At 45.9% G+C, this 11,250-nt stretch overlaps 1 protein-coding gene across 4 annotated transcripts in view; it reads left to right on the plus strand.

Moving 5' to 3' along the window:
- The window catches only part of IZUMO2 (IZUMO family member 2), a 183,716-nt gene extending 172,466 nt beyond the window's left edge, over window positions 1-11,250 (plus strand). For all 4 annotated transcript variants that reach the window (XM_075327708.1, XM_075327710.1, XM_075327709.1 and 1 more), the window contains one exon: window positions 9,898-11,250. In XM_075327708.1, the coding sequence (XP_075183823.1) occupies window positions 9,898-9,955 (58 nt within the window). In that variant the 3' untranslated portion in view covers window positions 9,956-11,250. The remainder of the gene's footprint in view (window positions 1-9,897) is intronic.

The raw sequence follows: 11,250 nt of genomic DNA on the forward strand, positions 1-11,250 counted from the left end.
CCAGAAGTGGGTAAGAAGGGGTATAGACAAGGGCTATGCAGGCACTAGGGTTAGGAAAGCGGCCCAAATATCGTCACCATTAAATGTATCTTTGGGAACAGGGACAACCAGACTCCACCTGAGCAAGTGTCCATTGTCCCCGGCAGTGCGATTTAGCCAACTCAATGGATTGTGGTCAGTGAGGACTGTGAACTCATTGCCATAGAGGTGGGGCTGTAATTTTTTCAGGGCCCAGACTATGGACAGGCATTCTATATCTATGGTAGTGTAAGCCTTCTCTCGGTCCAACAGTTTCTGGGAGAGGTAAGCTATCGGATGTTCCTCCCCGTTATCCCCCACTTGGCTAAGAACAGCTCTTAGTCCTATGTCCGATGTCATCTGTTTGAATGATGAACCTAGAATGGAAGTCTGGAGCAGTCAGGACTGGGCTACGGGCCAGCCGGTCTTTCAATTGGAGGAACACGGTTTCACATTCTGGGGTCCAGATAAGGTTTCGGGCATATCTTTTGGTTGTGAGGTCAGTGAGCGGTTTTGCTACAGTACTGTAATTGGGGATAAACTTTAGATAATAGTTTGCGGTTCCTAGGAACGCGCGGACCTGTTTTTGGTTGACCAGGCGTGGCCACTGGGTAATGGCTTCTACTTTTGCAGGTTTGGGACGAATGCACCCACTCCCCACCCAATGTCCCAGGCACTTCGGCCATCCCCATTTGGCATTTGTCAGGTCGGATGGTGAGCTGGGCTTTGGCTACCCTCTGCAGCACCTGGGACACGTGCTGAAGATGCTCTTCCCAAGTGTCACTGAAGATATCGATGTCATTAAAAGAGGCCTATGCATACCCCTGACATCCCTCTAGTAAATGGTCTATCATCCTCTGGAAGGTGGCTGGGGCATATTTCATCCCAAAAGGCATATTGGTAAACTGAAATAGGCCAAAAGGGGTTATGAAGGCCTATTTCTCTTGAGCCTCTTTTGTGAGTGGCATCTGCCAGTATCCCTTGCTCAAATCGAGGGTAGATATAAACCGAGATCCCCCTAACCTAGTAGTTCATCCACCCGGGGCATGGGGTTGGCATCTGTAATCGTGACCTCATTGAGCCGTCTATAGTCCACACAGAAACAAGTACTCTTGTCCTTTTTTGGCACCAACACAACACTGGCAGCCCATGGGCTATGGGAGGGAACTATGACTCCCATATTTAACATGTCATCCACCTCGGCCTTCATCATTGCCAACACAGGAGGGGTCACCCGGTAGGTGGGTTGTCTTAGTGGGGTGGCTGTCCCTGTGTTGACATGATGCTGGACCAGGGGGGTTCTACCAGGCTGACTCGTTAACAGAGATTCATATGTTCTGAGTATGTCTGATATCTGGTGCTTCTGTGATGGATAAAGCTGTTCCCCCAGTGATACATCTTTTACCCCCATTTCCCTTTTGGAGTCCAGTAATAGGTCTGGGATCTGGTCCAACTCTGGGTCATCTAACTCTGGACAATAAACTGATAAATTGGTGACCTCTCGTTCCTCATACGTTTTTAGCCTGTTGATGTGGTAGGTACGCTCACGAACATCTGCTCGATCCAGGGCCACAATGCAGTCAGTATTGCCACATTTCTTGGCAATGGTGAATGGACCCACCCACATGGCTTGCAGCTTGTTTTTCCGTACTGGTACTAGTACTAGGACCTTCTGTCCACAGGCAAATTCTCGTAGTCGGGCAGTGCGGTCGTAACATCATTTTTGCCTTTCCTGAGCCACTTCTAAATTCCCGTGGGCTAAAGCCATGAGGTGCCACAACCTGTCCCTAAACTTTTGAACATAGTAAAGTATGGGAACCTCTTCTGTGGGGAAGGTGCCATGCCATCTCTCTCGTACCAGCTCTAGTGGCCCTCGTACTTTTTGGCCGTACAGCAATTAGAAGGGGGAGAACCCAGTGGAGTCCTGCAGCACCTCCCGGTAAGCAAAAAGGAGCTGCTGCAGGTTTTTCTCCCAGCCCCCACCCCCATCCCCTCAGACTCTACATAATGGCTAATGATAAAATGCAGGAGAACGAGAGTAAAGTGCAAATATAATTACTTTTTATTGAATACACAACAAGGAATAAGACTTAAAAACCTATCCCTGAGTAAAATACCCTTGTAGTGTATACTTTTTAAGTCTTATTCCTTGTTGTGTATTCAATAAAAAGTAATTATATTTGCACTTTACTCTCGTTCTCCTGCATTTTATTCTTAATATGAGTAGTGCTGGCACTCTCCCTACCTCACCTTGGTAGGCTTAGTGCTTATATTTATGGCTCTCCTTGTGCGATACGTGTTGATAATGGCTAATGAGCTGCTTAAGCAATCCGTTGAAGCGCTCACACAATCCATTTGTTTCAGGATGGAAGGGGGTTGTGCGCATGGGGCGGACTCCATGTTTCTCCCACAGGGTCTGAATCAATTCACTCTGGAAATGCGCCCCCTGGTCAGTCAATACTTCCTGTGGAAACCCTACCTGGCTAAAGATGTCCAGTAGAGATTGAGCCACGTGCTCTGCATCTATGGAGGATAAGGCAACGGCTTCTGGGTAGCGGGTGGCAAAGTCTACGAGTTTGAGGATGAATCTTTTTCCACTGTGACTGGGGATGGCTAAGGGGCCTACTCCATCAATGGCAACTCTCTGGAACGGTTCTCCTATCAAGGGCATGAGTTGGAGAGGGGCACGACATGGGTCCCCCCCCATATGTTGACACACCGGGCAAGAGGCTCTGTATTTTTGCACTTCTTGAGTTACCTTTGGCAAGAAAAAACTTCACAACAGGCGAGTAGGGGTCTTTTTGGCCCCCATGTGCCCAGTCGCAGGAACATCATGAGCTAAATGCAATAGTTGAGGTCGGTATTGCTGGGGTACCACAAGCTGATGTACATGGGTCCAGGGTTTTTCTGGGGAGGATGCTGGCTTTTCCCGATAGAAGAGGCCTTTTTCCCATCTTTATACCTCCCCCTGATTTCCTCCCCCAGGATGGGCGGCCGCACTACGGATAAGCTCTAGGGAGGGGTCTGTCAATTGGGCTTCCCTGAATTCCTTACGATCTATCTCCCCCTAGTCAATGGCCACAGTTGGGTCTGATGTACTCACAATCGTTGGCTCCGATGAGGAGGCTGAAGATTGAGGAGGAGGGTTCTCCTCGGATGGGTTGGTAGAAAGACCTGCATCAGGATGGTGATTGGCTTGGCTGCGGGTGATGGTGGTGACAAACTGGCTGGATAGTCCTTGTCCTAGGTCATTTCCCAAAATAACAGGGGTGGGGAGGCTGTCCATGAGCCCCACTTCAACCTCTCCGTGGTCAGTTCCCCAGTCCAACTGCACTCGTGCCAGAGGGATGTTCGAACGCTGGCCCCCAGCAAGGGAGATTTTCACTTGGCGGCCAGGTAAATGATGCTCTGTGGGAAAAATATCTTGGCTGACCAGGGTGATGGAAGATCCAGTGTCTCAAAGTCCCTGAGCCTGTATATCACCGACCTTGACTGCCTGGATGTGGCGATGGAGGTTGGCTAGTGTACGGTGTCCGGCCTGCCGTAGGGTGTGGACTGAGTAAAACACTTCCTCAGCTATTGGTGTTTCTCGGGAGTAGCATTCCTCAGGTCTCATTGGTTCATCTCGGCATATATTGACTGGTTGGACTGGCCAATGGGCTCCAGGCATGGCGCCCCGACTTTGAAGACACTCTTTGGCCATGAGTCCAAGGCGCGCAAGCATATAAAAGTGCCGTGGGTTAGACAAGTCACTAGCCCTGTTGGTAAACTTTTGTCATGTTGGGGCTTCTGTGGTGTAATGAGTTAGTCTAGCACAGGGGTCTGGAGGTCGCTTGGATCCATGGTTGAGGGACCTCCTGGGATTGGTGGGCCTATTGGGCCTCCAGCTGGGTTGGTTGGCTGTAAATTCGTCAGCCAATCGCGCTGCTTGTTCTGGGGTATCGGGCTTCCTTTCAGCTACCCATTCTCAGATTTCCAGGTCCATCTTCTCCAGCAGCTGTTCGAGCACCATCACATCCCGGAGGGCAGCAGTAGAGTGGGCAGCCCGACCATCGAGCCAGCGGTTACAATGTTGTCAGAGTTGACTGCCAAATTCGACGTACGAGACACCCTGGCGAGACATAGTCCGGAACTTAGTGCGATGTCTCTCAGGGGTTATGGTAAAAAGGGCCAACAAAGTGTCCTTAATAATGCCATAGTCCAAGTAGTACTGAGGCCCAAGTGATCGGACAGCCTCCTGGGCCCGGAGAGGCAAGCTTGTCCATAGGTATTTGGACCACTCAGCTGTGGGCACCTGATGCATATGCATTAGCACCTCAAAGTTTTGCAAGTGTTCATCTATCCCACTGCTGCCACCAATTGTGGAGACACGAGGGTCAGTGGGTGCTCTCGTCCACTGACCCGGCCACCTTTAGAAAGACAGCATGGCCTAGGGCTCATCCCAACTCAACATCCGACCTCCTTAACCGTGGGCGGAACACTACTCAGACAACACAGGGTGAGGGAATCACAATATTAAGGCTTTATTGGATCCCCAAACAATTAACGGCATATGGCACATAACCATCAAAACCACAAAATGTAACCGGCAACAGTTTCTCACCCCTACGCTGGCTCACCATTGATTAGACTGTCCGTGCCTCAGAGCTTCCAGGGCTAGTTACTCCTAACCAGCAGTACCCCGCTTTTGGCGGGCACCCACGAGAATGGAATAACACCAGATTTAGGAAGCTGCCTGAGGTTTGCAAAGGCTGTAGTCAGGTGACTGGATTGTCCCGAGCTGGATTTCTTCCTTAGGTAGTCTTTGATATCCCAGATGAATCCTTGCATCTGATGCTGAAGTCCATGTAGAATTATAATCCAGGTTCAGTTATAGCTTGCCAATCGGATCCGCATGTCCTAGATTGGTAGCATGTAGCAAGAGTCTCACCGGGCAATGGACAGTCCTCCTTCTTATACCCCTGAGCTCGCCATTCAGACCATTGGGGTCTTCACAATTAGTGGATAAGACTGGGCTCTTATTGGCTAGATTTCAAGCCGTATACAAAATATCCCTAGTAGTAATGGTAGTATGGCAGAGACAAGGGAGAGACAGCTAGGTTACATCGCATCTAGCAATACAATGGGAGGTTCGCATAATTGGTTTGTCTTGGTTTCTGACCTTCACTGGCCAAGGCAATTACATGAGTTAACAAGAACTTTAACACTAGACTGCTAAGAGTCTTGTAGAAACAATGAGAGGCTTATCCCTCGTTTAGAAACAAACTATCATCATGTCTAGCTGAATTTTAAGAAAATTAACCCATGCTAGGCACTGACAGAGTCCATGTCGTCACATACACCACTCCTGTCCTGGCCCTCCCCAGGAGTGGGGAAGAAGGGGCATAGACATGGGCTATGCAGGCGCTAGGGTTAGGAAAGTGGCCCAAATATCGTCACCATTAAACGTATCTTTGGGAACAGGGACAGCTCACCATTAAACGTATCTTTGGGAACAGGGACAGCTAGGGCCACTCTAGCTCTAGGGCCAGCATAGGTGCTCCTGTTCTAAGTTACCTTGTCACACCCCATGACATTTTGTATATACATAGCTAAAAGTGAAATTGAATATGGATGACAGGAATGAACTTTTATTTGTAAAACTGATAACAGTAGATGTTTGGGGCAAAACCAGCTAAAATTATAATTGAATAACTGATAGTCTTCGTATGTGATTCACAATTACTATGGAGTGTTAATTTTTGGGTTGAGATACACATCCGGCGTCGCAGTCGATATCGTAGTGTGCAAATCCTTTTTGATACGATTAACGAGCGCAAAAGTGTCGTTATCGTATCATCGGTGTAGGGTTCGACATTTCCATTATTTGGCAGCAGCAGGTATGATGTTGTTCCTCGTTCCTGCGGCAGCACACATCGCTGTGTGAGAAGCCGCAGGAGCGAGGAATATCTTCTACCTGCGTCACCGCGTCTCACGCCGGCTCTGCGGAAGGACGGAGGTGGGCAGGATGTTTACGTCCCGCTCATCTAGCCCCTCCGCTTCTATTGGCCGCCTGCCATGTGACGTCGCTGTGACGCCGCACGACCCCCCCCCTTAGTAAGGAGGCGGTTCACCGGCCAGAGCGACGTCACAGGGCAGGTAAGTGCATGTGAAGCTGGCATAGTGATAATGTTCGCTACGGCAGCAATCACAAGATATTGTACCTGCGACGGGGGCGGGGACTATTGCTGCAGCGTCGGTAAAACATTGTTACCGATGTCGCAGCGTGCAAAGTACCCCTTTGGACCAGTGTCATGGTTGCATCTTTGCGACTACCTTTTTGTACACTCCATTGGTGGCCGGTAACCTATACAACAAACTGTAACCTATAGAATTAAAAATTCCTCCATTCATAAGAATGGAGAGGACCTTAGATAAGAGGTAAATTTCAAAAATGTTTAGTTTTTTTTTTTTTTGCTTTTTTTATATATCATCTTTATTGAAAGTTTTGTTAAAGAGTAAAATCAACATTTCTAACATATTAGATTGATAACTCCCATCCAGTATGCAGACTGGGTGACTAAAACTGTTAGATATGTCGCGTATCATATTATTTACTGGGGATTTCCTTATAAACCAGTGACAGAAGCCTCAGTTGGAAAACAAAAAATAAAGAATTAAAATAAAGAATATAATAAACCATCACAAAAGCCATCATAGGAAAGAAATCTAGGAGTGTGGATTTCTTTCTTTACCAATCAAGCTCTCTGATTTCTCAATTTATCACTTTGGAGTTGACCTAGATTGTTTTTAGATCCTCCAGTATATACCATGCAGTTCAGACACAAGGTTATATCATTATTTTTTCCTCCTGATTGCAGTATTCCATAATAAACTGTTTCCACTTCTAGAGGAATTTACCTGCCTGTGATTCTTTATTTGTAATTTCATCCCATGTTAAATTTCCATATAATACTTTAGTTGGGTTATCAGTTCTGAGATAGAGGGGGAGAAGGGTTTTAACCAATTTTTAAGGATAAGCAGCAGTGATATAGTGTGGAGAAGCTTTGAAGGGTCTTTGCTTAGGGTACCTTCACACTAAGCGATGCAGCAGCGATCCGACCAGCGATCTGACCTGGTCAGGATCGCTGCTGCATCGCTACATGGTCGCTGGTGAGCTGTCAAACAGGCAGATCTCACCAGCGACCAGTGACCAGCCCCCAGCCAGCAGCGACATGCAAGCGACTGTGCGCTTGCACGGAGCCGCCGTCTGGAAGCTGCGGAGACTGGTAACTAAGGTAAACATCGGGTATGGTTACCCGATGTTTACATTAGTTACCAGCGCACACCGCTTAGCTTAGCGTGTGCAGGGAGCAGGGAGCACACTGAGCGCTGGCTCCTTGCTCTCCTAGCTACAGTACACATCGGGTTAATTAACCCAATGTGTAATGCAGCTACATGTGCAGAGAGCAGGGAGCCGTGCACACTGCTTAGCGCTGGCTCCTTGCTCTCCTAGCTGCTGTACACATCGGGGTAATTAACCCGATGTGTACAGCAGCTACATGTGCAGAGAGCCGGAGCCGGCAGCACAGGCAGCGTGAGAGCTGCAGAGGCTGGTAACTAAGGTAAATATCGGGTAACCACCTTGGTTACCCGATGTTTATCTTGGATACAGCTTACCTCAGCTGCCAGACGCCGGCTCCTGCTCCCTGCTCGCTTCATTTGTCGCTCTCTCGCTGTCACACACAGCGATCTGTGTGTCACAGTGGGAGAGCGCCTTTGAAGAAAACGAACCAGGGCTGTGTGTAACGAGCAGCGATCTCGCAGCAGGGGCCAGATCGCTGCTCATTGTCACACACAGCGAGATCGCTAATGAGGTCACTGCTGCGTCACAAAAAGCGTGACTCAGCAGCGATCTCGGCAGTGAGCTCGCTGTGTGTGAAGCACCCCTTAGGTTAGTCTCTACATCTGAGTCTCTCCAGTAGGGCAGGATTGCTGTTTGGGATGGGGGGCAGTATAGATGGGGGCCGTATAGAACTCCAGAGTGTGTTTACTAGATCTGAAACCGATTTCCAGAAAGAAGCAGTATCACGACAGAGCCAAATACAGTTAGGTCCAGAAATATTTGGACAGTGACACAATTTTCGCGAGTTGGGCTCTGCATGCCACTACATTGGATTTGAAATGAAACCTCTACAACAGAATTCAAGTGCAGATTGTAACGTTTAATTTGAAGGTTTGAACAAAAATATCTGATAGAAATTGTAGGAATTGTACACATTTCTTTACAAACACTCCACATTTTAGGAGGTCAAAAGTAATTGGACAAATAAACCAAACCCAAACAAAATATTTTTATTTTCAATATTTTGTTGCGAATCCTTTGGAGGCAATCACTGCCTTAAGTCTGCAACCCATGGACATCACCAAACGCTGGGTTTCCTCCTTCTTAATGCTTTGCCAGGCCTTTACAGCCGCAGCCTTCAGGTCTTGCTTGTTTGTGGGTCTTTCCGTCTTAAGTCTGGATTTGAGCAAGTGAAATGCATGCTCAATTGGGTTAAGATCTGGTGATTGACTTGGCCATTGCAGAATGTTCCACTTTTTTGCACTCATGAACTCCTGGGTAGCTTTGGCTGTATGCTTGGGGTCATTGTCCATCTGTACTATGAAGCACCGTCCGATCAACTTTGCGGCATTTGGCTGAATCTGGGCTGAAAGTATATCCCGGTACACGTCAGAATTCATCCGGCTACTCTTGTCTGCTGTTATGTCATCAATAAACACAAGTGACCCAGTGCCATTGAAAGCCATGCATGCCCATGCCATCACGTTTCCTCCACCATGTTTTACAGAGGATGTGGTGTGCCTTGGATCATGTGCCGTTCCCTTTCTTCACCAAACTTTTTTCTTCCCATCATTCTGGTACAGGTTGATCTTTGTCTCATCTGTCCATAGAATACTTTTCCAGAACTGAGCTGTCTTCATGAGGTGTTTTTCAGCAAATTTAACTCTGGCCTGTCTATTTTTGGAATTGATGAATTGTTTGCATCTAGATGTGAACCCTTTGTATTTACTTTCATGGAGTCTTCTCTTTACTGTTGACTTAGAGACAGATACACCTACTTCACTGAGAGTGTTCTGGCCTTCAGTTGATGTTGTGAACGGGTTCTTCTTCACCAAAGTATGCGTCGATCATCCACCACTGTTGTTATCCGTGGACGCCCAGGCCTTTTTGAGTTCCCAAGCTCACCAGTCAATTCCTTTTTTCTCAGAATGTACCCGACTGTTGATTTTGCTACTCCAAGCATGTCTGCTATCACTCTGATGGATTTTTTCTTTTTTTTAGCCTCAGGATGTTCTGCTTCACCTCAATTGAGAGTTCCTTAGACCGCATGTTGTCTGGTCACAGCAACAGCTTCCAAATGCAAAACCACACATCTGTAATCAACCCCAGACCTTTTAACTACTTCATTGATTACAGGTTAACGAGGGAGACGCCTTCAGAGTTAATTGCAGCCCTTAGAGTCCTTTGTCCAATTACTTTTGGTCCCTTGAAAAAGAGGAGGCTATGCATTACAGAGCTATGATTCCTAAACCGTTTCTCCGATTTGGATGTGAAAACTCTCATATTGCAGCTGGGAGTGTGCACTTTCAGCCCATATTATATATATAATTGTATTTCTGAACATGTTTTTGTAAACAGCTAAAATAACAAAACTTGTGTCACTGTCCAAATATTTCTGGACCTAACTGTACCATTAAATAAGTCAGAATTGGACAAATGGCTTTTCGGGCATACGGTTAACCTGTCAAAATATTTGTTTTTAGAAACAGTTTGCAATTTTACCCATTTAACATAAAGAGACAGTCCTTTTAATATTTTGTTCTCGTTGTTTTCAGGCCATTTCTGTACTGGATCAGAAAGAAGTCACTCGCTGAAAGAACAATGCTTGTGTGAAGAGTTAAAGGGACACTAGCAAACCTTTACTTAGTACTTTATATAGAGTACATTAAATAGAAAGAACACCAATCCCTCCACCAGATCTGGTCATTTTGTGTAATCCTCATCAGATAAATGTTTCTGCACTTGAACTGCACTTTTGCACATCTTTCTATTAGCAGAAGATAAAACACGTAGTCTAATAGAGCCCCATATAGTATACTCATGGCTGATAACAAGCAATAAGATGACACAAACTCAACACTACAGTGTTTTGGGTCATTATGTATGTTTAATCTGGGGAGCGAATCATGGTTTTGAACTCTGACAATCAATAATAAATCTTATATGAAAAATTATAAGTCAAATAAAAATGCTAATAAAGAATGCTGCGAAAACTCAGCACGACAAGTGATTGAACAGGATTCAGAGAAATGTGGGAGATAAGGGAGTATATAGGATTTGTAATCATTAGATCCCAGATTTATAACTCTGAGATTACAGGATTCAACCATTTTTTGAAAAGCAATGGCTATGGCTAATTTGCCATTCTGGTGATGGGGTAACATTTTGTATGTATTTGGTGTGAGATCAGTGGCTCAAAGCTATTTAACCCCTTAAAAACAACAGTTATTAATTCAAATCTGTGAAAATTTTCTATATGCCCACCTTGATGCCAGGTCTGTTTCTCAAAACCCATTTGGACCAGGCTGGAGTAACCAGAGTTTGTTGTGCAGCATCACTTTGTATGTAATTATGGTGTGAGATCAGTGGCCCAAAGCCGTTTAACTAGAGTTGAGCAAGTACCTAACTATTTGTACTCGCTATACTCATAATGAGTACTGTCTAATACTCGCACCATGCCACAAAGCTGGGCCAAGCAATGTGTGGATGAAGAACCACCATATCAAAACTCTGTCATGGCCAGCCCAATCTCCAGACCTGAACCTCATTGAAAACCTCTGGAATGTAATCAAGAGGAAGAATGGATAGTCACAAGCCATCAAACAAAGAAGAACTGCTTACATTTTTGCACCAGGAGTGGCATAAGGTCACCCAAAGGCAGTGTGAAAGACTGGTGGAAAGCAAGCATTTTTAATCATGCATGAAAGCTGTGATTAAAAATCATGGTTATGCTACAAAATATTGATCTCTGAACTCTTCCTGAGATAAAACATTATTAGTATTGTTGCTTGTAATGATTATGAACTTGTTTTCTTTGCATTATTTGAGGTGTGAAAGCAATGCATTGTTTTGTTATTTTGACCATTTCTCATTTTCAGAAAATAAATACGGAAGTTTTTGCTTGGAAA

Source organism: Anomaloglossus baeobatrachus, chromosome 11, assembly GCF_048569485.1.
Source record: "Anomaloglossus baeobatrachus isolate aAnoBae1 chromosome 11, aAnoBae1.hap1, whole genome shotgun sequence".
NCBI classification, from domain to species: Eukaryota; Metazoa; Chordata; class Amphibia; order Anura; family Aromobatidae; genus Anomaloglossus; species Anomaloglossus baeobatrachus.